The 27896-nt window shown below is 47.0% G+C and overlaps 1 protein-coding gene across 2 annotated transcripts in view; it reads left to right on the forward strand.

Annotated features, from left to right (window-relative positions):
- Nucleotides 1-2404: 2404 nt before the first annotated feature.
- Nucleotides 2405-27896, forward strand: part of Ca-alpha1T (Ca[2+]-channel protein alpha[[1]] subunit T) — a 658731-nt gene continuing 633239 nt past the window's right edge. For both annotated transcript variants that reach the window (XM_070088225.1, XM_070088226.1), the window contains exons 1-2: nt 2405-4228; nt 13579-13712. In XM_070088225.1, the coding sequence (XP_069944326.1) occupies nt 3989-4228; nt 13579-13712 (374 nt within the window). In that variant the 5' untranslated portion in view covers nt 2405-3988. The remainder of the gene's footprint in view (nt 4229-13578; nt 13713-27896) is intronic.

Below are 27896 nucleotides of genomic sequence, written 5' to 3' on the forward strand. Positions count from 1 at the left end.
TCTCTCTCTCTCTCTCTCTCTCTTTCTTTCTCTCTCGCACAGGTAGCATAAATGCATCACATAAATGTAGGAATTATCAAGGTTTTGTGCCATAACGAGGGAGTCCTGCGCTACATGTTTCAGGCTGACATGCACCTGGCAACACAGCTGATGTTAGTTTTCACGCTGGAGAGAACCCTTCCTTGTTCCTCGTGTGACTTTCCTCTGCAGATTTCTCAAACTCTTTCATCCAACTCATTCTCAAGTTGTTCTCACTCTCTCATCCAACTCATCCTTAAGTTGTTCTCACAATGTCTCATCCAAGTTGCTTGCACTGACTTCCTGGACCATGTACGCAGGCATGTCCTTGGGAAGAGGCGAGCCTGGTGGGCCCTACAGACTAGCAGCAAGTTATTCAGTGTTCAGCACAAAGAGGGTATTTGGCCCCCCTCCTTCAAAAGGAATAGTCATCACTTTGAGTAGAAAATGTTGATGGGGGATCAGACACATGAAACTGTTGATGGAGGATCAGACACATGAAACTGTTGATGGAGGATCAGACACACGAAACTGTTGATGGAGGATCAGACACATGAAACTGTTGATGGAGGATCAGACACATGAAACTGTTGATGGAGGATCAGACACACGAAACTGTTGATGGAGGATCAGACACATGAAACTGTTGATGGAGGATCGGACACATGAAACTGTTGATGGAGGATCAGACACAAATTTCACCCATTGCTACCTGTTTGTAGGTGCTCCTGTCTCCATTCTGAGTAATTTTTGATGTGCTACTGGTGGATCAGCGCCTGATCAACCAGGCTGTTGCTGCTGGCTGCACGCAAACCAACGTACGAGCCACAGCCCAGCTGATCAGGAACTGACTTTAGGTGCTTGTCCAGTGCCAGCTTGAAGACTGCCAGGGGTCTGTTGGTAATCCCCCTTATGTGTGCTGGGAGGCAGTTGAACAGTCTCGGGCCCCTGACACTTATTGTATGGTCTCTTAACGTGCTAGTGACACCCCTGCTTTTCATTGGGGGGATGGTGCATCGTCTGCCAAGTCTTTTGCTTTCGTAGTGAGTGATTTTCGTGTGCAAGTTCGGTACTAGTCCCTCTAGGATTTTCCAGGTGTATATAATCATGTATCTCTCCCTCCTGCGTTCCAGGGAATACAGGTTTAGAAACCTCAAGCGCTCCCAGTAATTGAGGTGTTTTATCTCCGTTATGCGCGCCGTGAAAGTTCTCTGTACATTTTCTAGGTCAGCAATTTCACCTGCCTTGAAAGGTGCTGTTAGAGTGCAGCAATATTCCAGCCTAGATAGAACAAGTGACCTGAAGAGTGTCATCATGGGCTTGGCCTCCCTAGTTTTGAAGGTTCTCATTATCCATCCTGTCATTTTTCTAGCAGATGCGATTGATACAATGTTATGGTCCTTGAAGGTGAGATCCTCCGACATAATCACTCCCAGGTCTTTGACGTTGGTGTTTCGCTCTATTTTGTGGCCAGAATTTGTTTTGTACTCTGATGAAGATTTAATTTCCTCATGTTTACCATATCTGAGTAATTGAAATTTCTCATCGTTGAACTTCATATTGTTTTCTGCAGCCCACTGAAAGATTTGGTTGATGTCCGCCTGGAGCCTTGCAGTGTCTGCAATGGAAGACACTGTCATGCAGATTCGGGTGTCATCTGCAAAGGAAGACACGGTGCTGTGGCTGACATCCTTGTCTATGTCGGATATGAGGATGAGGAACAAGATGGGAGCTAGTACTGTGCCTTGTGGAACAGAGCTTTTCACCGTAGCTGCCTCGGACTTTACTCTGTTGACGACTACTCTCTGTGTTCTGTTAGTGAGGAAATTATAGATCCATCGACCAACTTTTCCTGTTATTCCTTTAGCGCGCATTTTGGGCGCTATTACGCCATGGTCACACTTGTCGAAGGCTTTTGCAAAGTCTGTATATATTACATCTGCATTCTTTTTGTCTTCTAGTGCATTTAGGACCTTGTCGTAGTGATCCAGTAGTTGAGACAGACAGGAGCGACCTGTTCTAAACCCATGTTGCCCTGGGTTGTGTAACTGATGGGTTTCTAGATGGGTGGTGATCTTGCTTCTTAGGACCCTTTCAAAGATTTTTATGATATGGGATGTTAGTGCTATTGGTCTGTAGTTCTTTGCTGTTGCTTTACTGCCCCCTTTGTGGAGTGGGGCTATGTCTGTTGTTTTTAGTAACTGAGGGACGACCCCCGTGTCCATGCTCCCTCTCCATAGGATGGAAAAGGCTCGTGATAGGGGCTTCTTGCAGTTCTTGATGAACACAGAGTTCCATGAGTCTGGCCCTGGGGCAGAGTGCATGGGCATGTCATTTATCGCCTGTTCGAAGTCATTTGGCGTCAGGATAACATCGGATAGGCTTGTGTTAATCAAATTTTGTGGCTCTCTCATAAAAAATTCATTTTGATCTTCGACTCTCAGTCTGGTTAGCGGCTTGCTAAAAACTGAGTCATATTGGGACTTGAGTAGCTCACTCATTTCCTTGCTGTCATCTGTGTAGGACCCATCTTGTTTAAGTAGGGGCCCAATACTGGACGTTGTTCTCGATTTTGATTTGGCATAGGAGAAGAAATACTTTGGGTTTCTTTCGATTTCATTTATGGCTTTTAGTTCTTCCCGCGATTCCTGACTCCTAAAGGATTCTTTTAGCTTAAGTTCGATGCTTGCTATTTCTCTGACCAGTGTCTCCCTGCGCATTTCTGATATATTGACCTCTTTTAGCCGCTCTGTTATTCTTTTCCGTCGCCTGTAAAGGGAGCGCCTGTCTCTTTCTATTTTACATCTACTCCTCCTTTTTCTTAGAGGAATAAGCCTTGTGCATACATCGAGTGCCACCGAGTTAATCTGTTCTAGGCATAAGTTTGGGTCTGTGTTGCTTAGTATATCTTCCCAGCTTATATCGGTTAGGACTTGGTTTACTTGGTCCCACTTTATGTTTTTGTTATTGAAGTTGAATTTGGTGAATGCTCCCTCGTGACTAGTCTCATTTTGTCGGTCTGGGGCTCCACGCATACATGTCTGAACCTCAATTATGTTGTGATCTGAGTATATTGTTTTTGATATGGTGACATTTCTTATCAGATCATCATTGTTAGTGAAGATGAGGTCTAGTGTATTCTCCAGTCTAGTAGGCTCTATTATTTGCTGGTTTAAATTGAATTTTGTGCAGAGATTTAAAAGCTCGTGTGAGTGTGAGTTTTCATCAGAGCTGCCTCCTGGTGTTATTACTGCAACAATATTATTTGCTATATTCCTCCATTTTAGGTGCCTTAAGTTGAAATCCCCCAGGAGCAAGATGTTGGGTGCAGGAGCTGGAAGATTTTCCAGACAGTGGTCAATTTTTAACAGCTGTTCCTGGAATTGCTGGGATGTTGCATCCGGAGGCTTGTAGACTACCACAATGACTAGGTTTTGGTTCTCGACCTTTACTGCTAAAACTTCCACTACGTCATTTGAGGCATTAAGCAGTTCTGTGCAAACAAGTGACTCTGCAATGTACAGGCCAACCCCCCCCTTTTGCCTGTTCACTCTGTCACATCTGTATAGGTTGTAACCTGGGATCCATATTTCGTTGTCCAAGTGATCCTTTATGAGGCCTGGTCACAGACCGGGCCGCGGGGGCGTTGACCCCCGAAACTCTCTCCAGGTAAACTCCAGGATTCAGGATACATTTTAATAGTTTGCCCATGACTTATGCCTTTCTGCTTTCGTCATGGTTTATAAAAGTACCGAGGGGCCTTTAGGGACCTCGGGGAAATTTTAGCAAAGCTTTTGACAGAATTAATTGAATGGGAGGTTTAACATATGCTGTTTTTTTTTTATCTTGGTATGACAGTGTTTGTGATGAGTGTTTCATTCATGCCAGTAATGTTTATTGTGTGTTAATTTTACCTTTGTTTTTCTTGTGTTTGTGTTGTGTTTGAGTTTTATTATCAAGAGAGCGCTGAATGATTTACATGTATAAAGTGTTCTCTTTAAAAAAAAACATCATGTATCCTCAACACCACGTGTCCCAAACACTACGTGTCTATAACATGTTGCTGTGTGCTTTTTTTTCCTTAACTGGAGTCAACACATGGTTCGAGCGAGTGAGCATGTTCGTCATCTTGTTGAACTGCGTGACGCTGGGCATGTACCAGCCCTGTGTTGACGAGATCTGCAACACCAACCGCTGCAAGATTCTCCAGGTGGGAACATTACCAGTTTCTAGAAATTTGTGCGTATATATATATATATATATATATATATATATATATATATATATATATATATATATATATATATATAATTTATTTTAAAAAAGCGTGCCAGCAAGACAGATCATAGAGAGCCAGGTGAGTGTGGAAGGTCAACTGATGGCTGGATGAGAGAACGTAAGTAGTCCCAGTGGGATCACACAATCTGCTCGGATCACTAAGATAGTAAAGAAATATCCCAGTGGGATATCTCTCTCTTTTTTTTAAACAGGGTTTGACAAGGTTAAGGATCCTAAGCTTTATTGACAAGCTATTTACAGGTTAAGGATTCCTAACTTTATTGGCAAGCTAAGAACTGTTACCTACATCAGCTCATTTGAAAGCATTTTTATTGTTATGAGATATACAAGTAGGGAACAGGATGAAGTTGGAGCCATCTGTGGGCCAGCATTTTCATTTGATCAGCTGACTTTATCTCGTTGACATCATTATGCTGTACGAATGTGTTCCATACTCGAGTCATCCTGGGTATATATGATCTCAGATGGAGTGATGTTCTGGAGAAGGGTACAGCCAGAGTGAAGTTGCTGCTTTCTGCCCGTCTTGTGGCATAAAAGCTTGTTTCACGCTGTCTTCTCTCTCTCTCACACACACACACACACACACACACACACACACACACACACACACACACACACAGATTGATGAAAATAAACCGGACACGAGTTGAGAAGAGGAAGAAAGAAGATGCAAAGATGAGTGAAGGAAGAGAACGAGTTTGGTTGCAGTAATGGTAATGAATAACAACAATTTGATGAATAAGACGTATTTGCAACACCAGATTCATCAAGACTACGAACACATTCATGTAGGCTGAGGGACTGATCGCCTCGTCTTCTGGTTGGCCATACGTCTTCAGACTAAAGATACCCAGGTTTTGTATGTGTCTCATTCATCATCAAGAACAAGGAGGGGCGAGTGTGTGTGTCTCATTCATCATCAAGAACAAGGAGGGGCGAGTGTGTGTGTGTCATTCATCATCAAGAACAAGGAGGGGCGTGTGTGTGTGTGTCATTCATCATCAAGAACAAGGAGGGGCGAGTGTGTGTGTGTCATTCATCATCAAGAACAAGGAGGAGCGAGTGTGTGTATGTCATTCATCATCAAGAACAAGGAGGGGCGAGTGTGTGTGTCTCATTCATCATCAAGAACAAGGAGGGGCGAGTGTGTGTGTCTCATTCATCATCAAGAACAAGGAGGAGCGAGTGTGTCTCATTCATCATCAAGAACAAGGAGGAGCGAGTGTGTGTGTCTCATTCATCATCAAGAACAAGGAGGGGCGAGTGTGTGTGTCTCATTCATCATCAAGAACAAGGAGGGGCGAGTGTGTGTGTCTCATTCATCATCAAGAACAAGGAGGGGCGAGTGTGTCTCATTCATCATGAACAAGGAGGGGCGAGTGTGTGTGTCTCATTCATCAAGAACAATGAGGGGCGTGTGTGTGTGTCTCATTCATCATCAAGAACAAGGAGGGGCGAGTGTGTGTGTCTCATTCATCATCAAGAACAAGGAGGGGCGAGTGTGTCTCATTCATCATGAACAAGGAGGGGCGAGTGTGTGTGTCTCATTCATCATCAAGAACAAGGAGGGGCGAGTGTGTCTCATTCATCATGAACAAGGAGGAGCGAGTGTGTGTGTCTCATTCATCATCAAGAACAAGGAGGGGCGAGTGTGTGTGTCTCATTCATCATCAAGAAAAAGGAGGGGCGAGTGTGTGTGTCTCATTCATCATCAAGAACAAGGAGGAGCGAGTGTGTGTGTCTCATTCATCAAAAACAAGGAGGAGCGAGTGTGTGTGTCTCATTCATCATCAAGAACAAGGAGGAGCGAGTGTGTCTCATTCATCATCAAGAACAAGGAGGAACGAGTGTGTCTCATTCATCATCAAGAACAAGGAGGGGCGAGTGTGTGTGTCTCATTCATCAAGAACAAGGAGGAGCGAGTGTGTCTCATTCATCAAGAACAAGGAGGGGCGAGTGTGTGTGTCTCATTCATCATCAAGAACAAGGAGGAGCGAGTGTGTGTGTCTCATTCATCATCAAGAACAAGGAGGAACAAGTGTGTCTCATTCATCATCAAGAACAAGGAGGGGCGAGTGTGTGTGTCTCATTCATCATCAAGAACAAGGAGGAGCGAGTGTGTCTCATTCATCATCAAGAACAAGGAGCGAGTGTGTGTGTCTCATCATCAAGAACAAGGAGGAGCGAGTGTGTGTCTCTCATTCATCAAGAACAAGGAGGAGCGAGTGTGTGTGTCTCATTCATCATCAAGAACAAGGAGGAGCGAGTGTGTCTCATTCATCATCAAGAACAAGGAGGAACGAGTGTGTCTCATTCATCATCAAGAACAAGGAGGGGCGAGTGTGTGTGTCTCATTCATCATCAAGAACAAGGAGGAGCGAGTGTGTCTCATTCATCAAGAACAAGGAGGGGCGAGTGTGTCTCATTCATCATCAAGAACAAGGAGGAGCGAGTGTGTTTGTCATTCATCATCAAGAACAAGGAGGAGCGAGTGTGTGTGTCTCATCATCAAGAACAAGGAGGAGCGAGTGTGTCTCTCATTCATCAAGAACAAGGAGGAGCGAGTGTGTGTGTGTCATTCATCATCAAGAACAAGGAGCGAGTGTGTGTCTCATTCATCATCAAGAACAAGGAGGAGCGAGAGTGTGTCTCATTCATCATCAAGAACAAGGAGGGGCGTGTGTGTGTGTGTCATTCATCATCAAGAACAAGGAGGGGCGAGTGTGTGTGTGTCATTCATCATCAAGAACAAGGAGGGGCGAGTGTGTGTGTCTCATTCATCATCAAGAACAAGGAGGGGCGAGTGTATGTCTCATTCATCATCAAGAACAAGGAGGGGCGAGTGTGTGTGTCTCATTCATCATCAAGAAAAAGGAGGGGCGAGTGTGTGTGTCTCATTCATCATCAAGAACAAGGAGGAGCGAGTGTGTGTGTCTCATTCATCAAAAACAAGGAGGAGCGAGTGTGTGTGTCTCATTCATCATCAAGAACAAGGAGGAGCGAGTGTGTGTGTCTCATTCATCATCAAGAACAAGGAGGAACGAGTGTGTCTCATTCATCATCAAGAACAAGGAGGAGCGAGTGTGTCTCATTCATCAAGAACAAGGAGGGGCGAGTGTGTGTTTGTCATTCATCATCAAGAACAAGGAGGAGCGAGTGTGTGTCTCATTCATCATCAAGAACAAGGAGCGAGTGTGTGTGTCTCATCATCAAGAACAAGGAGGAGCGAGTGTGTGTCTCTCATTCATCAAGAACAAGGAGGAGCGAGTGTGTGTGTCTCATTCATCATCAAGAACAAGGAGGAGCGAGTGTGTGTGTCTCATTCATCAAGAACAAGGAGGAACGAGTGTGTCTCATTCATCATCAAGAACAAGGAGGGGCGAGTGTGTGTGTCTCATCATCAAGAACAAGGAGGAGCGAGTGTGTCTCATTCATCAAGAACAAGGAGGGGCGAGTGTGTCTCATTCATCATCAAGAACAAGGAGGAGCGAGTGTGTTTGTCATTCATCATCAAGAACAAGGAGGAGCGAGTGTGTGTGTCTCATCATCAAGAACAAGGAGGAGCGAGTGTGTCTCTCATTCATCAAGAACAAGGAGGAGCGAGTGTGTGTGTGTCATTCATTATCAAGAACAAGGAGCGAGTGTGTGTCTCATTCATCATCAAGAACAAGGAGGAGCGAGAGTGTGTCTCATTCATCATCAAGAACAAGGAGGAGCGAGTGTGTGTGTCTCATTCATCAAGAACAAGGAGGAGCGAGTGTGTGTCTCATTCATCATCAAGAACAAGGAGGGGCGAGTGTGTGTCTCATTCATCATCAAGAACAAGGAGGGGCGAGTGTGTCTCATTCATCATCAAGAACAAGGAGGAGCGAGTGTGTGTCTCATTCATCAAGAACAAGGAGGGGCGAGTGTGTCTCATTCATCATCAAGGAGGGGCGAGTTTGTGTCTCATTCATCATCAAGAACAAGGAGGGGCGTGTGTGTGTGTCTCATTCATCATCAAGAACAAGGAGGAGCGAGTGTGTGTGTCTCATTCATCATCAAGAACAAGGAGGGGCGAGTGTGTGTGTCTCATTCATCATCAAGAACAAGGAGGGGCGAGTGTGTGTGTCTCATTCATCATCAAGAACAAGGAGGGGCGAGTGTGTGTGTCTCATTCATCATCAAGAACAAGGAGGGGCGAGTGTGTGTGTCTCATTCATCATCAAGAACAAGGAGGAGCGAGTGTGTGTGTGTCATTCATCAATAAGAACAAGGAGGAGCGAGTGTGTCTCATTCGTCAAGAACAAGGAGGAGCGAGTGTGTGTGTCTCATTCATCATCAAGAACAAGGAGGAGCGAATGTGTGTCTCATTCATCATCAAGAACAAGGAGGGGCGAGTGTGTCTCATTCATCAAGAACAAGGAGGGGCGAGTGTGTGTGTGTCATTCATCATCAAGAACAAGGAGGAACGAGTGTGTGTGTCTCATTCATCATCAAGAACAAAAAGGGGCGAGTGTGTGTCTCATTTATCATCAAGAACAAGGAGGGGCGAGTGTGTGTCTCATTCATCAAGAACAAGGAGGAGCGAGTGTGTGTGTCTCATTCATCAAGAACAAGGAGGGGCGAGTGTGTCTCATTCATCAAGAACAAGGAGGGGCGAGTGTGTGTGTGTCATTCATCATCAAGAACAAGGAGGAGCGAGTGTGTGTGTCTCATTCATCAAGAACAAGGAGGAGCGAGTGTGTGTGTCTCATTCATCAAGAACAAGGAGGAGCGAGTGTGTCTCTCATTCATCAAGAACAAGGAGGGGCGAGTGTGTGTGTCTCATTCATCATCAAGAACAAGGAGGGGCGAGTGTGTGTCTCATTCATCATCAAGAACAAGGAGGGGCGAGTGTGTGTCTCATTCATCATCAAGAACAAGGAGGGGCGAGTGTGTGTCTCATTCATCATCAAGAACAAGGAGGGGCGAGTGTGTGTCTCATTCATCAAGAACAAGGAGGAGCGAGTGTGTGTGTCTCATTCATCATCAAGAACAATGAGGAGCGAGTGTGTCTCATTCATCATCAAGAACAAGGAGGGGCGAGTGTGTCTCATTCATCATCAAGAACAAGGAGTGGCGAGTGTGTGTCTCATTCATCATCAAGAACAAGGAGGAGCGAGTATGTGTGTCTCATTCATCATCAAGAACAATGAGGGGCGAGTGTGTGTGTCTCATTCATCATCAAGAACAAGGAGGAGCGAGTGTGTCTCATTCATCATCAAGAAAAAGGAGGAGCGAGTGTGTGTCTCATTCATCATCAAGAACAAGGAGGGGCGAGTGTGTGTGTCTCATTCATCATCAAGAACAAGGAGGAGCGAGTGTGTGTCTCATTCATCATCAAGAACAAGGAGGGGCGAGTGTGTGTGTCTCATTCATCATCAAGAACAAGGAGGAGCGAGTGTGTGTGTCTCATTCATCAAGAACAAGGAGGGGCGAGTGTGTGTGTCTCATTCATCAAGAACAAGGAGGAGCGAGTGTGTGTGTCTCATTCATCAAGAACAAGGAGGAGCGAGTGTGTGTGTCTCATTCATCATCAAGAACAAGGAGGAGCGAGTGTGTGTGTGTCATTCATCATCAAGAACAAGGAGGAGCGAGTGTGTGTCTCTCATTCATCATCAAGAACAAGGAGGGGCGAGTGTGTGTGTCTCATTCATCAAGAACAAGGAGGAGCGAGTGTGTGTGTCTCATTCATCAAGAACAAGGAGGGGCGGGTAAGTATAACACCACTCACATCATCAGGGACGCACATGTGATGTAAATAGTTTAGGAAACCCACAAGTTGAACAATGAGACTTGTGCAACATTTAGGAATCTTTATTGAGGAAATGTTTCGCCACACAGTGGCTTCTTCAGTCCAGTACAGAGAAGAATGGAGAAAGATGAAGAGTATAGGTAATCAGTCCCTCAGCCTGCATTCGATGTGTTCAGTCCATCACTCTTGAGAAAGTACAGCAAATCCTCGAAATGGCTTATGTACTGTATCAACTCCAGGCTGAGGGACTGAATACCTCAATCTCCTCCTCATCGTTCTCCGTTCTTCTCTGTATTGGACTGAAGAAGCCGCTGGCTGGTGAAACGTTTCCATAATGTTGCACAAATGTTTCAGTCTTCAAAGGTATACATACACCATGCAACCTCCAGCAAAAATATACATACACCTTTCAACCTCCAGCAAAGGTATACATACACCTTTCAGCCTCCAGCAAAGGTATACATACACCTTGCAACCTCCACCAAAGGTATACATACACCTTACAACCTCCAGCAAAGGAATACATGCACCATGCAACCTCCAGCAAAGGTATACATACACCATGCTACCTCCAGCAAAGGTATACATACACCTTGCAACCTCCAGCAAAGGTATACATATACCATGCAACCTCCAGCAAAGGTATACATATACCATGCAACCTCCAGCAAAGGTATACATACACCATGCAACCTCTAGCAAAGGTATACATACACCATGCAACCTCCAGCAAAGGTATACATACACCATGCAACCTCTAGCAAAGGTATACATACACCTTGCAACCTCCAGCTAAGGTATACATATACCATGCAACCTCCAGCAAAGGTATACATACACCATGCAACCTCTAGCAAAGGTATACATACACCTTGCAACCTCCAGCAAAGGTATACATATACCATGCAACCTCCAGCAAAAGTATACATACACCATGTAACCTCCAGCAAAGGTATACATACAGCATGCAACTTCCAGCAAAGGTATACATACACCATGTAACCTCCAGCAAAGGTATACATACACCATGTAACCTCCAGCAAAGGTATACATACACCATGTAACCTCCACCAAAGGTATACATACACCATGTAACCTCCAGCAAAGGTATACCTGTAACCTCCAGCAAAGGTATACATACACCATGTAACCTCCACCAAAGGTATACATACACCATGTAACCTCCAGCAAAGGTATACATACACCATGTAACCTCCAGCAAAGGTATACATACACCATGTAACCTCCAGCAAAGGTATACATACACCATGTAACCTCCAGCAAAGGTATACATACACCATGTAACCTCCAGCAAAGGTATACATACACCATGTAACCTCCAGCAAAGGTATACATACACCATGTAACCTCCAGCAAAGGTATACATACACCATGTAACCTCCAGCAAAGGTATACATACACCATGTAACCTCCAGCAAAGGTATACATACACCATGTAACCTCCAGCAAAGGTATACATACACCATGTAACCTCCAGCAAAGGTATACATACACCATGTAACCTCCAGCAAAGGCCTGACGACACTGGAGGCCAGGAGGGTCAGGGGAGACATGATAACGACATATAAAATACTGCGCGGAATAGACGAGGTGGACAAAGACGGGATGTTCCAGAGATGGGACACAGACACAAGAGGTCACAATTGGAAGTTGAAGACTCAGATGAATCAAAGGGATGTTAGGAAGTATTTCTTCAGTCATAGAGTAGTCAGGCCATGGAATAGCCTAGAAAGTGATGTGGTGGAGGCAGGAACCATACATAGTTTTAAGGCGAGGTATGATAGAGCTCATGGGGCAGGGAGAGAGAGGACCTAGTAGCAATCAGCGAAGAGGCGGGGCCAGGAGCTGTGACTCGACCCCTGCAACCACAAATAGGTGAGTACAAATAGGTGAGTACCATGTAACCTCCAGCAAAGGTATACATACACCATGTAACCTCCAGCAAAGGTATACATACACCATGTAACCTCCAGCAAAGGTATACATACACCATGTAACCTCCAGCAAAGGTATACATACACCATGTAACCTCCAGCAAAGGTATACATACACCATGTAACCTCCAGCAAAGGTATACATACACCATGTAACCTCCAGCAAAGGTATACATACACCATGTAACCTCCAGCAAAGGTATACATACACCATGTAACCTCCAGCAAAGGTATACATACACCATGTAACCTCCAGCAAAGGTATACATACACCATGTAACCTCCAGCATAGGTATACATACACCATGTAACCTCCAGCAAAGGTATACATACACCATGTAACCTCCAGCAAAGGTATACATACACCATGTAACCTCCAGCAAAGGTATACATACACCATGTAACCTCCAGCAAAGGTATACATACACCATGTAACCTCCAGCAAAGGTATACATACACCATGTAACCTCCAGCAAAGGTATACATACACCATGTAACCTCCAGCAAAGGTATACATACACCATGTAACCTCCAGCAAAGGTATACATACACCATGTAACCTCCAGCAAAGGTATACATACACCATGTAACCTCCAGCAAAGGTATACATACACCATGTAACCTCCAGCATAGGTATACATACACCATGTAACCTCCAGCAAAGGTATACATACACCATGTAACCTCCAGCAAAGGTATACATACACCATGTAACCTCCAGCAAAGGTATACATACACCATGCAACCTCCAGTAAGTCTTGCAAATTCTATAACAGAATATTTACAAACACGAAGAATCCTTCAGAGTTTTATACACGACAAGCAGCGCTTTATGACCCCTTGTGGGTTATCGCTTAGTTTTGATTGTAATAATATGCACATTGGTCAGTTTTCAAGTTTGTGGCCCCAGGATGAAGCCCTCGCCTGGTCATACATGTACAGCACCTTGAAAATTTTCAAGAGACTGAGAAAAAATGCACTTAGAGAGGGTGAAGACATACACTGGAAGTTTATTTTAGTGTCAGGTTGGTTGAAAAGTGGAGTAAGTAAGGCAGCTTCAAGAGTAAGTATGATAAGGCCCAAGTCAGAAACGAGAAATGTCGATGAAAATAGTCTAAGAATTGGGACCAGGAGCTGAAGCTTGACCTCTGCTAACATAATTCGGTGAGTCCAGACTAGTAATCATTTAGTTCGGTAAGTCGGCTAAGTACGTAGGTAACAAAAGACGAACATGCAGAAACACTTATTGCTACTTATATTGCTTCTGCTACTTTGGCTCCTGCACCTGATACATTCATCTACAGCCATTTCTTGCTGCTGTTGCTGTTTCTTCTACTGCTGTTATTTATGCTGTTGCTTCTGCTCATACTATTTTTTGAACATTATTGAGGATTAGGAGACATGTGCAGCAGTTGTTATCTTTATCAATAAAGTTACCCAACTGTTGCACAGGTGTCTTAATCTTCAACTTGTCGGTATTTTATACTATTTTTAACAGTATTGAACATTATTGTTTGACGTTATCCGCAGATGTTCGACGACGCGATCTTCGCGTTCTTCGCGGTGGAGATGGTGATCAAGATGGTGGCGATGGGTTGGTCTGGCAAGGGCGCTTACATGGCCGACTCCTGGAACAGACTCGACCTCTTCATTGTCATCGCGGGGTAGGTACTCTCTCTACCCCCCGTTCCCCACATCACCCTGTCTCCCTTGAAGGGGAATGCTTTAATGCTGAACGGCTCTTGATCCAAGAAAATGGAACTATCCTCCCATTCCCCAGGTTTAGTTCATGATTATATCCGTATACCCCATGATGTGTTGATCATGCAACAGCATTCACAGAAGAAAACCCATGACACCTCAATATACAATTCGACCATTGTGAACAAATTTCAAGGGTTTCCGTAATGTGTAGATCACATTCAATGACAATTTTTATTCGCGTGGCAGGGGAGAAATGTATTGAGCATTGCAACGATCAACGTCAGCACGGCTGCCAGGAATTACTCTCGTTAATTCCAGCCATCTGTAGTGGATGTTTTGTGATCACACAGCCTCACTACCAACACTTGTTGTTGTTGATTATAGATATATAGATATATGTCACTGTGTTGGTCTTAACCCCCTTCTCTCACCCCCCCCCGTGTTGGTCTTAACCCCCCCCCCTCTCTCCTTTTTCCCTGTGATTGTCTTAGCCCCCCCCTCTCTCACCCCCTATTAAGCTCATATATATTAATTGCAAAAGTTCGTAGTCATTACACTTAAAATAATTTTCTTCTAAGAGTCATAATTGTTAAAACGAATGATGAAAGATGTCGCTGGTAATTTAAATTTTGTTACGAGTGACGAATTTGTTGGCGAGTGTCACAACAGTGTGATACACAGTGTGGTACATAGTGTGATACACAGTGTGGTACATGGTATGATACACAGTGTGGTACATGGTATGATACACAGTGTGGTACATGGTATGATACACAGTGTGGTACATGGTATGATACACAGTGTGGTACATGGTATGATACACAGTGTGGTACATGGTATGATACACAGTGTGGTACATGGTACAGTGTGGTACACAGTGTGATACACAGTGTGGTACACAGTGTGATACACAGTGTGATACACAGTGTGGTACACAGTGTGGTACACAGTGTGGTACACAGTGTGGTACAGTGTGGTACACAGTGTGGTACACAGTGTGGTACAGTGTGGTACACAGTGTGATACACAGTGTGGTACACAGTGTGGTACACAGTGTGATACACAGTGTGATACACAGTGTGATACACAGTGTGATATACAGTGTGGTACACAGTGTGGTACACAGTGTGATACACAGTGTGGTACACAGTGTGATACACAGTGTGATACACAGTGTGATATACAGTGTGGTACACAGTGTGGTACACAGTGTGATACACAGTGTGATACACAGTGTGATACACAGTGTGGTACACAGTGTGATATACAGTGTGATATACAGTGTGGTACACAGTGTGATACACAGTGTGATACACAGTGTGATACACAGTGTGATATACAGTGTGGTACACAGTGTGGTACACAGTGTGATACACAGTGTGGTACACAGTGTGATACACAGTGTGATATACAGTGTGGTACACAGTGTGATACACAGTGTGATACACAGTGTGATACACAGTGTGATACACAGTGTGATACACAGTGTGATATACAGTGTGGTACACAGTGTGATACACAGTGTGATACACAGTGTGATACACAGTGTGATACACAGTGTGATATACAGTGTGGTACACAGTGTGGTACACAGTGTGGTACACAGTGTGATACAGTGTGATACACAGTGTGATACACATTGTGATACACAGTGTGATACACAGTGTGATATACAGTGTGGTACACAGTGTGGTACACAGTGTGGTACACAGTGTGATACACAGTGTGGTACAGTGTGGTACACAGTGTGATACACAGTGTGGTACACAGTGTGGTACACAGTGTGATACACAGTGTGGTACAGTGTGGTACACAGTGTGGTACAGTGTGGTACACAGTGTGGTACACAGTGTGGTACAGTGTGGTACACAGTGTGATACACAGTGTGGTACAGTGTGGTACACAGTGTGGTACACAGTGTGATATACAGTGTGATACAGTGTGATACACAGTGTGATAGTGTGATACACAGTGTGATACACAGTGTGGTACACAGTGTGGTACACAGTGTGATACACAGTGTGATACAGTGTGGTACACAGTGTGGTACACAGTGTGATACACAGTGTGGTACACAGTGTGATACACAGTGTGATATACAGTGTGGTACACAGTGTGGTACACTGTGATACAGTGTGGTACACAGTGTGGTACACAGTGTGATACACAGTGTGGTACACAGTGTGATATACAGTGTGGTACACTGTGGTACACTGTGATACAGTGTGGTACACAGTGTGGTACACAGTGTGATACACAGTGTGATACAGTGTGATACACAGTGTGATAGTGTGATACACAGTGTGATACACAGTGTGGTACACAGTGTGATACACAGTGATACACAGTGTGGTACACAGTGTGATATACAATGTGGTACACAGTGTGGTACACAGTGTGATACAGTGTGATACACAGTGTGGTACACAGTGTGATACACAGTGTGATACACAGTGTGATACACAGTGTGATACACAGTGTGATACACAGTGTGATATACAGTGTGATACACAGTGTGATACAGTGTGATACACAGTGTGATACACTGAGCCTTGCTCATACCAGCTTATTAATAGGACACAGGTATAACAGCTGGATATCGTTATTTATATTAAATATACACGGATGTTAAACAGATCTTACTCATCGACTTGTCAGTATTGTATAGCAACAGTGTAATAACTACCTCGTTAACGAAGACAGTTTGACCATCTGTTCTGAGATCACCAAGTGCCGAGTCTATACCCCGTCTCTACACCCACACATACACAACAGCTGAGACGTGATAAGTGGCTCCAGTTATAAATTGTGGACACGGCCACTACAGCTGTATTGAGAGCCGCTCTTCCCGGCCCCCGTCGACAGATACATGACACACACAACATTGCTCCTGCCATGAATGTCCGCAGAGAGATCACTTTCAGCGAGGGTCAAGGGAAGGGGTGGAAAGGTAATTTGTGAAGGAGAAGTTATCGGATCAAGCGCTCCCCCCCTCACACACATGCTCTCTCTCCCTCTTTCTCCCTCTCCCTTTTTCTCCCTCTCCCTCTCTTTGTCTCCCTCTCTCTTTCTCCCCCTTTCTCTCTCCCTCTTTCTCCCTCTCTCTCTCTTCCTCTCTTTCTCTCTCCCTCTCCCTCTCTCTCTCCCTCTCTCTCTCCCTCTTTCTCTTTCCCTCTCTCTCTCTCTCTCTCTCTCTCTCTCTCTCTCTCTCTCTCTCTCTCTCTCTCTCTCTCTCTCTCTCTCTCTCTCTCCACACTGCAAACCTCACTCAAGAAAAGGGATTTTAGGGGGAATATAATAGCGAGCAGATATGAGCACATCAACCAAATAACTGCTGCAGCTCATCGGCGCCTGACAAACCTAAATGAATGTCGTTTCGACTTCTTAGTAAGGTGTGTGTTCCGAAACCCACACCTGGTCAAGCAAAGGTTTGCAACAAGACTAGTCCCGGAGCTAACGGGTATGTTCTACGAGGAGAGGTTAAGGGAAATTTACCTAACGACACTGGAGGACAGAAGGGATAAGAGGGGGGTGACATAACAACGACATATAAAATACCGAGAGGAATTGACAAGGTGGATGGAGACGAGATGTTTCAGAGATGGGACACAGGAACAAGGGGTCATAATTGGAAGTTGAAGACTCGGACGAGTCGCATGGATGTTAGGAAGTATTTCTACAGTCATAGAGTTGTCAGGAAGTGGCACAATCTGGAGAGTGAGATAGTGGAAGCAGGATGCACATGTAGTTTTAAGAAGAGGTACGATAACGCTCATGGAGCAGGGAAAGAGTGGACCAAGTAGCAACCATCGAAGAGGCGGGGTCAAGAGCTATGACTGGACCCCTACAACCACAAATAGGTGATTGTTAATAGGCGAGTACACACACACACACATACACACATATGTACACACGCGCGTGCGCACCGAATAACACCCACATCTTGCAAATCTAAGCTTAATTTTGAGGAAGGTAGTGAAGAACACACACAAAGCTCATTTTGGCACACGCGTCACCAGTATGGCACTCATGCCTGCTTAAACATGTCTGGAAACTGGAGAAAGTGCAGATTGTTGCAGCGAGACTAGTCCCGGAGCTAAAGTCCATGTACTTTAATGACTTACAAGTCAGAAGGACTGTGGGGGGATAAGATAACGAAGGACTATGGGGGATAAGATAACGACGTATAAAATACTGAGTGAATTAATAGAGATGGATTGTTTGAGAGGTGGGCAGTATAAGCCCAGCTGGAAGTTAAAAACACAGACAAATCATAGGGATGGTAAGATATTAGGAATTAAGTAAGCTACAGTAGTGTTGTTGAAAACTGGTAAAAAAACAGTTAGGTTGATGAGTAAGACACATGTGCAACACTTAGGTGTCTTTACTGTTGAAACATTTCTCCTACACAGTAGTCTTCTTCGGTCAAATACAGAGACAGTAGGTGTATACCTGGAGAGGGTTGCGGGGGTCAACATCCCCTCGGCCCGGTCTGAGACCAGGCCTCGTCGTGGATCAGGGTCTGATCAACCAGGCTGTTACTGTTGGCCGCACGTAAACCGACGTAAGAGCCACAGCCCGGCTGTGTAGCAGCGAAGTGAAGAATAGTATTTGAGACGGTCAGTCCTTCAGCCATGGAGCTCCATGCATTAACTCTTCTCCAGGCTGAGGGACTGACCACCTCAAATACTATTTTTTTCCAAGGTTGATGGACTGATTACATCTTCATTTCACTACTAGTACTGCTGACTTTGTATTTGACCGAAGAAGCCTGCCGTGTAGGCGAAACGTTTCAGCAGTAGATATACCCAACTGTTGCATATGTGTCTTACTCACACAGTAGCGTTGACGTTCATTGTTACCTGGGTCCCTTTATTAAGACCTGTCAAACCACCTGATTGCCCATGAATAATTGCAATTTTTGTACTAGAGACAGTCATTTATTACCTCAGGACTTACCATTGTGTACTACAAATATACTTCCAGGGTGAGAACTGGTCACGTGGTACCGAGTTGTCTCAGGGATACTGTGTTGAGAAATTCATTATCACCAACATTACCACTAGTCAGCGATACACATTTCAATTATATAATTATGAGTCTCTGGCTCATTTGGAGAGAATGAGAATAAGAGCTCTGAGCTCAGTAACTGAGAAACTTCTGTATCTCTCTACTACTTACTGCAAGATAATTATATCCACATGTTAAGTAGAGGTGCAAGACTCGCCGTCTCCAGGTTGTGTACTCTACAACACTAATTTCTACTCTGCTTTCCTTACGAATCTGTAACGGGACACGCATAGTTTTCCTTCAGCAGGCTAGAACTTGAACTGGTTGCCCAGGGAATAAAACTCGCATTGCCCAGACGAACACAAGCGTTAACCCACTTAAATCAATCTGGTTCTGCGTTGGCCTTAAAGATTATTGTCAATGAGAACTGGCGGCTCACGACTCTTGGTATTTCATTTGACAGGAGACTCAGGTCTCACATATAAAAATCTCCAAGAAACTTACTTCCCCTCATTCCCTCCCCCCAAAGAGGGGAGATGGGATTTTCCCTCTCAGACGGAGAATTTTTCCCACATAGAAAGTATTTCTTCAGCCTTCATTAAATTGGTCAGGAGGGTGATCGAAGGGACAGTGGGGTGGTACAGACCGGAGTATTACATAGCTTTAAGAAAAGCAGGATAGGACTGGAAGCCAGGAGGAAAATGAAGCCAGTAGTGGCCAGCCAAGAGGCGTGCTCATAAATTGAGATTTGACTCTTGCAGCTACATTTAGGTGCGTACAAGCACGCGCCGACGCGAAAACAAACACACACACACACACACACACATACACACACACACACACACACACACACACACTAACCCGGAAGGTATTTAAAGTGGAAAAAATAAAAGCGAAAACATGTCTAAGTAACTTTTTGTTCAAATGGTGGAGGCCGGAGTTTTAATTAGTGTACAGGCAGCAGTGGCTAGCACCTACCTCTCTCTCTCTCTCTCTCTCTCTCTCTGGGAATAGTTCTAGCATTAGAAATCAAACTGTTTTTCTTCTGTTAATTATCCAAAATTGTTTATTTAGACATCCTGCAACCATTTGGGCCATGTTACCCAGCTAGCAATGTGGCTGGAGGCCATGTTACCCAGCTAGCAGTGTGGCTGGAGGCCATGTTACCCAGCTAGCAGTGTAGCTGGAGGCCATGTTATCCAGGTAGCATTGTGGCTGGAGGTCATGTTACTCAGCTAGGAGTGTGGCTGGAGGTCATGTTACCCAGCTAGCAGTGTGGCTGGAGGCCATGTTACCCATTTAGCAGTGTGGCCGGAGGCCATGTTACCCATCTAGCAGTGTGGCTGGAGGTCAAGTTATGCAGCTAGCATTGTGGCTGGAGGCCATGTTACCCATCTAGCAGTGTGGCTGGAGGCCATGTTACCCAGCTAGCAGTGTGGCTGGAGGCCATGTTACCCAGCTAGCAGTGTGGCTGGAGGCCATGTTACCCAGCTAGCAGTGTGGCTCGAGGCCATGTTACCCAGCTAGCAGTGTAGCTGGAGGCCATGTTATCCAGGCAGCATTGTGACTGGAGGTCATGTTACCCAGCTAGCAGTGTGGCTGGAGGCCATGTTACCCATCTAGCAGTGTGGCTGGAGGCCATGTTACCCATCTAGCAGTATGGCTGGAGGCCATGTTACCCATCTAGCAGTGTGGCCGGAGGTCATGTTACGCAGCTAGCAGTGTGGCCGGAGGCCATGTTACCCATCTAGCAGTGTGGCTGGAGGCCATGTTACCCAGCTAGCAGTGTGGCTGGAGGCCATGTTACCCAGCTAGCAGTGTGGCTGGAGGCCATGTTACCCAGCTAGCAGTGTGGCTGGAGGCCATGTTACCCAGTTAGCAGTGTGACTGGAGGCCATGTTACCCAGCTAGCAGTGTGGCTGAAGGCCATGTTACCCAGCTAGCAGTGTGGCTGGAGGCCATGTTACCCAGCTAGCAGTGTGGCTGGAGGCCATGTTATCCAGCTAGCAGTGTGGCTGGAGGCCATGTTACCCAGCTAGCAGTGTGGCTGGAGGCCATGTTACCCAGCTAGCAGTGTGGCTGGAGGCCATGTTACCCAGCTAGCAGTGTGGCTGGAGGCCATGTTACCCAGCTAGTAGTGTGGCTAGAGGCTATGTTACCCAGCCAACAGTATGGCTCGAGGCCATGTTACCCAGCTAGCAGTGTGGCTGGAGGCCATGTTACCCATATAGCAGTGTGGCTGGAGGCCATGTTACCCATATAGCAGTGTGGCTGGAGGCCATGTTACCCAGCTAGCAGTGTGGCTGGAGGCCATGTTACCCAGCTAACAGTGTGGCTGGAGGTCATGTTATCCAGCTAACAGTGTGGCTGGAGGCCATGTTACCCAGCTAGCAGTGTGGCTGGAGGCCATGTTACCCAGCCAGCAGCGTGGCTGGAGGCCATGTTACCCAGCTAGCAGTGTGGCTGGAGGCCATGTTACCCAGCTAGCAGTGTGGCTGGAGGCCATGTTACCCAGCTAGCAGTGTGACTGGAGGCCATGTTACCCAGCTAGCAGTGTAGCTGGAGGCCATGTTATCCAGCTAGCAGTGTGGCTGGAGGTCATGTTATCCAGCTAACAGTGTGGCTGGAGGCCATGTTATCCAGCTAGCAGTGTGGCTGGAGGCCATGTTACCCAGCCAGCAGCGTGGCTGGAGGCCATGTTACCCAGCTAGCAGTGTGGCTGGAGGCCATGTTACCCAGCTAGCAGTGTGGCTGGAGGCCATGTTACCCAGCTAGCAGTGTGGCTGGAGGCCATGTTACCCAGCTAGCAGTGTGACTGGAGGCCATGTTACCCAGCTAGCAGTGTAGCTGGAGGCCATGTTATCCAGCTAGCAGTGTGGCTGGAGGCCATGTTACCCAGCTAGCAGTGTAGCTGGCTGGAGGCTGTACACAGAGTCTATGCTACACTATCTTAACCTCAACAATGAAGGCAGCTTTACACCTTCGCTAGTGCCTTAAATGCTATTTTTAATTTTATTTATACTGGTGGTGACAATTTATTGCCTTTTTAGTAATTTTGTTGATAGTTTGTGTTATTGTTGAAAGATCGTCTTAATGTTATAAGCTTCTTTTCATTTTCTCGAGTTGCTAGATTTTTAGGTAGACCGCTGTTGTTGACGATGACATGAGGTTGAGCCAAGAATAACTCTCATGTTTTGTTCCATTGTTGTGTCTGTCGCAAATTCAGCTACTTTCTAAGATATGTTGTGTATTCTATGATTGGTTTGTTCTTCGTCTAATTATTATTATTATTTAAAAAGCGATACACCTATATGGGTCATGCAGTGCTCCATTTGCTTTATCTCCTGGGAATTTGTGTTTGTATTGGAGCATTCCGAGCCTCCGTGGTTGAGAGCCTCAGTGTGTGTGGGCTCTGGACCTCCACACCACGAGCACCACAACTCTCACTATGTCCATCAACCTCGGTACATGCTTGGCAGTGTGGCTACCGGTAATGTGTTTCCGTTATGGCCCTGTTATGCACCAACCGGGACCTTGTGACTCTCTGTGCCAACTGTTACTACATGTTGTTTTCATATTATCTACCCCTCTTCCTCCTCCTACTTCTCTCTTCTCATTTTCCTCCTCTTTCATCTTCTCTCTCCCTTTTCCTCCTATTTTATCTTCTCTCTCTCCCTCCTCTCCCCCCGACCTTCTTGTAATGGTCCTGAGCGAGGCAGGTAACGACCTGACAATTATCTTAACACTGGGTCATCATTCTTGTCATCTGAGGTGTGACCTTACCACTTGGCACCACCATCTGCCCTACCACCTGCTCCACCATCTGCCCCACCACCTGCTCCACTACCTGACACCATCTGCCCCACCACCTGCTCCACCATCTGATACCATCTGCCTCACCACCTGCTCCACCACCTGACACCACCACCTGCCCCACTTGCTCCACTACCTGACACCACCACCTGCTCCATCACCTGACACCACCTGCCCCACCATCTGCCCCCACCACCTGCTCCACCATCTGCCCCACCACCTCCACCATCTGCCCCACCACCTGCCGCACCACCTGCTCCACCACCTGACACCACTTGACACCACCTGGCAGCAGGTCACCCACCACCTGGACATAAACAAGTACCTTGATCGATACAGTTTGAGGCCGACGATCTCCAAGCTTAAGTGTCTTACCTCTCACTCTCTCCTTACCTCTGTTAATTTCTCTTCTTCTCCGTCTGCTCTCTCACTGAATTATCCATCTCTCCTCTTTTTCTCTTCCTGTTCTCGTCTCGTCTCTTCTGGCTTCCGTCTCTTTTCTTCTTCCTGTTTCCTCCTCTTCTTCCTGCTTCTGCTGCCGTCTCTTCCTGTTTTCATCTCCGTGTTTCCTTCTATTATGTTAGCTTAACTTCACTCCTATTTTTTCCTCTTCCTCTCACCTCTCTGTCTCTCCTCAAATTCGCATTTTTTCCCGTTTAATTTCATCTTTTGCTCATTTTCCCTCTCTAGTTTTTCCTCTCATCTGTACTCTTACATCTCTAATTTTCCTCCTTTAACTTTTCCTCTCCTCTTTTCTACTTTCTTATCTTTACTCATTCCTCTCTACTCTTTCTCCACCTTTTTTCTACTCTTCCCTTTCTACTCTTATCCCTCCTCTAGTTTGCCCTTCTTCCATACTCTTGCTCTTTCTCTTCCTCTTATTTACTCTTTTCTCTCTTCTGTCCTCTACTATTTCCCCTTCTCTCCTCTTCCGGTGTAATAATCTTCCCCCTTCTCCTCCCCTGCTTCCCCACTCCATCAGTGTTTGTCCTTCCCCTCCCTCCCTCCCTCTCCCTCCCTCTCCCTCCCCAGGGACCAGGAGCTTCAAGACGACCAATTCATTCACAAAAATCTAAGAGCATGTACTGCCCCCTTCCCCTCTTTCCCCCCCTCCTCCTCCCTTCTTCTTTGATCTTACTTTTCTTTTCACTGCTCCCCCTCCTCCTCTTACTCTTCCTCCTCGTCTCCATTCTTCTGCTTCACTAATTCTTCCCAGTTCACTGTTTTATCTTGACGCTAGTGACCTTATTGTCTTCTGCTGTTCCCTCCCTCCATTTACTCCCTCCCTCCATCACCTTGCTCCCGTCATCACCTCCCTCCATCACCTCCCTCCCTCCCGCCATCACCACCCTCCATCACCTCCCTCCCTCCCTGCCCCCGCCATCACCTCCCTCCCTCCCTCCATCACCTCCCTCCCTCCCTCCCTCCCTCCATCACCTCCCTCCCTCCCCCCCGCCATCACCTCCCTCCCTCCCTGCCCCCGCCATCACCTCCCTCCCTCCCTCCATCACCTCCCTCCCTCCCTCCCTCCATCACCTCCCTCCCTCCCTCCCTCCCTCCCTCCATCACCTCCCTCCCTCCCTCCCTCCCTCCATCACCTCCCTCCCTCCCTCCCTCCCTCCATCACCTCCCTCCCTCCCTGCCCCCGCCATCACCTCCCTCCCTCCCTGCCCCCGCCATCACCTCCCTCCCTCCCTCCATCACCTCCCTCCCTCCCTCCCTCCCTCCATCACCTCCCTCCCTCCCTCCATCACCTCCCTCCCTCCCTCCCTCCCTCCATCACCTCCCTCCCTCCCTCCCTCCCTCCCTCCATCACCTCCCTCCCTCCCTCCCTCCCTCCATCACCTCCCTCCCTCCCTCCATCACCTCCCTCCCTCCCTCCATCACCTCCCTCCCTCCCTCCATCACCTCCCTCCCTCCCTCCCTCCCTCCATCACCTCCCTCCCTCCCTCCCTCCCTCCCTCCATCACCTCCCTCCCTCCCTCCCTCCCTCCATCACCTCCCTCCCTCCCCCCCGCCATCACCTCCCTCCCTCCCTCCATCACCTCCCTCCCTCCCTCCCTCCCTCCATCACCTCCCTCCCTCCCTCCCTCCCTCCCTCCATCACCTCCCTCCCTCCCTCCCTCCCTCCATCACCTCCCTCCCTCCCCCCCTCCATCACCTTGCTCTACCTGTATCACCACCAGTTGCTTCTCTCCTCCTTCATGGTTTCCACTATATTTTCATCCTCCTTGCCTCTGCCCTTGCAGTTGCCCTGCCCCTGCAGTTGCCCTGCCCCTGCAGTTGCCCTGCCCCTGCAGTTGCCCTGCCCCTGCAGTTGCCCTGCCCCTGCAGTTGCCCTGCCCCTGCAGTTGCCCTGCCCCTGCCCTTGCAGTTGCCCTGCCCCTGCCCTTGCAGTTGCCCTGCCCCTGCCCTTGCAGTTGCCCTGCCCCTGCAGTTCCCCTGCCCCTGCCCTTGCAGTTGCCCTGCCCCTGCAGTTGCCCTGCCCCTGCCCTTGCAGTTGCCCTGCCCTTGCAGTTGCCCTGCCCCTGCAGTTGCCCTGCCCTTGCAGTTCCCCTGCCCTTGCAGTTGCCCTGCCCCTACCCTTGCAGTTGCCCTGCCCCTGCCCTTGCAGTTGCCCTGCCCTTGCAGTTGCCCTGCCCCTGCCCTTACAGTTGCCCTGCCCCTGCCCCTGCAGTTGCCCTGCCCTTGCAGTTGCCCTGTCCCTGCCCTTGCAGTTGCCCTGTCCCTGCCCTTACAGTTGCCCTGCCCCTGCCCCTGCCCTTGCAGTTGCCCTGTCCCTGCCCTTGCAGTTGCCCTGCCCCTGCCCTTACAGTTGCCCTGCCCCTGCCCTTGCAGTTGCCCTGTCCCTGCCCTTACAGTTGCCCTGCCCCTGCAGTTGCCCTGTCCCTGCCTTTGCCTTTACCCCTGTACTTGCCCTTTCCCCTGTCCTTGCCGTCTCTGACATTGACAAAATTTCGTTTAGTTTTGGCCTTATCTATTTAAACAAATACAGTACTTGAATGTATGTATAATATATAATATAGGCGCTTCCTCTGATGTGTTTGCTTGGACTACATCCTCTTTTGTGCAACATTGCAAGCTCTTGGTGTGTTGATTGCAACACTAAAGTTATCATTCAGCTCCCCCGTGGTTCTTTTGCATTCCTTATGATGTATATTTCTTTATTTTGTGTTACTGTATATTTGATTGTTTAATATTTTTTTTATCTCTTATTTCTTTTTTATTTATAGTGAGTGAAGGGGACGTCAGATATACGGTCGCCACTTTATCACAGGAGTTTTCTGGTTGAAATTGTACAAACAAGTGACTCACCATATTGTGGTGGAGGGTAGACAGAGGTTTATGGTGACCCTTACTTACTTTCTGGCCTCATGAACCTTGCCTAACTTAGGCTACTCGTAAAGTTTTTTTTTTTTTTGAAATGCAGTCAACTCTCTTATAAAGCGCCTCTAGTGCATTTTTTCATAAATGCTATTACAAATTGCATCGGTAATTGAATATCACGTACTACGAGGGCCTTACCATGGGCTATTCGAATGTTCTTGTTCAGTCGTATTTACGAAAAATTACACTGTGTAGAGGAGCTGTATAAGGGACCATGTGTTCATATATTTTGAATCTGATTTTAAGTTATTTCCTCACTTTTAGTAAAGTCTCCAGAACACTCATAATTTGTCTTCCATTTGAGATCTGAAGTTATGTCAAATAATTGCGTGTAATTTTGACTTAGAATACCACGTTACAGATTTACGTTTCTAAATTCTCAGTATATCTGGACGCGTTGCTTAAACACGTTATTTTTTCTGTATTTCGTAAATCTGACTGATATTGTACGGTTTAGTAGCCTCAGTGAGGCTACTGGGAGTGTGGGTGTGTTCCCTCCGCTCAGTGCTCAGTTCTGGGAGTGTGGGTGTGTTCCCTCCGCTCAGTGCTCAGTTCTGGGAGTGTGGGTGTGTTCCCTCCGCTCAGTGATCAGTTCTGGGAGTGTGGGTGTGTTCCCTCCGCTCAGTGCTCAGTTCTGGGAGTGTGGGTGTGTTCCCTCCGCTCAGTGCTCAGTTCTGGGAGTGTGGGTGTGTTCCCTCCGCTCAGTGATCAGTTCTGGGTGTGTGTGTTCCCTCCGCTCAGTGCTCAGTTCTGGGTGTGTGTGTTCCCTCCGCTCAGTGATCAGTTCTGGGATCAATTCTGGGTGTGTGTTTCCTCCGCTCAGTGCTCAGTTCTGGGAGTGTGGGTGTGTTCCCTCCGCTCAGTGATCAGTTCTGGGTGTGTGTGTTCCCTCCGCTCAGTGCTCAGTTCTGGGTGTGTGTGTTCCCTCCGCTCAGTGCTCAGTTCTGGGAGTGTGTGTGTTCCCTCCGCTCAGTGCTCAGTTCTGGGAGTGTGTGTGTGTTTCCTCTGCTCAGTGCTCAGCTCTGGGAGTGTGTGTGTGTGTTCCCTCCGCTCAGTGCTCAGTTCTGGGAGCGTGTGTGTGTGTTCCCTCAGCTCAGTGATCAATTCTGGGTGTGTGTTTCCTCCGCTCAGTGTTCAGTTCTGGGAGTGTGTGTGTGTTCCCTCGCTCAGTGCTCAGTTCTGGGAGTGTGTGTGTGTTCCCTCCGCTCAGTGCTCAGTTCTGGGAGTGTGTGTGTGTTCCCTCGCTCAGTGCTCAGTTCTGGGAGTGTGTGTGTGTTCCCTCCGCTCAGTGCTCAGTTCTGGGAGTGTGTGTGTTCCCTCCGCTCAGTGCTCAGTTCTGGGAGTGTGTGTGTGTGTTCCCTCCGCTCAGTGCTCAGTTCTGGGAGTGTGTGTGTGTGTTCCCTCCGCTCAGTGCTCAGTTCTGGGAGTGTGTGTGTGTTCCCTCCGCTCAGTGCTCAGTTCTGGGAGTGTGTGTGTGTGTTCCCTCCGCTCAGTGCTCAGTTCTATCCTCACTTGTAATGTTACAAACGTAAATCCAGTAATGTGCCTCTCGACTTTAAAAGATCGGGAGAGTTGTAAATATGAAGTGTATTGAACGCTTCTTTGAGTAAACCGATAGGCACTTAAATTTGAAGTGTAGGAATGTTTCGTAATACGTTCACCACCTGAGGTCCTCTCTGTTGAAGTGGATCACTAAGGTCCTCTGTTGAAGTGGATCACTAACTGAGGTCCTCTGTTGAAGTGGATCACTAACTGAGGTCCTCTGTTGAAGTGGATCACTAACTGAGGTCCTCTCTGACGTGTATCACCAATTGAGGTTCTCTGTTGAAGTGGATCACTAACTGAGGTCCTCTCTGTTGAAGTGGATCACTAACTGAGGTCCTCTCTGTTGAAGTGGATCACTAACTGAGGTCCTCTGTTGAAGTGGATCACTA

This window comes from Cherax quadricarinatus, chromosome 24, assembly GCF_038502225.1.
Source record: "Cherax quadricarinatus isolate ZL_2023a chromosome 24, ASM3850222v1, whole genome shotgun sequence".
NCBI classification, from domain to species: Eukaryota; Metazoa; Arthropoda; class Malacostraca; order Decapoda; family Parastacidae; genus Cherax; species Cherax quadricarinatus.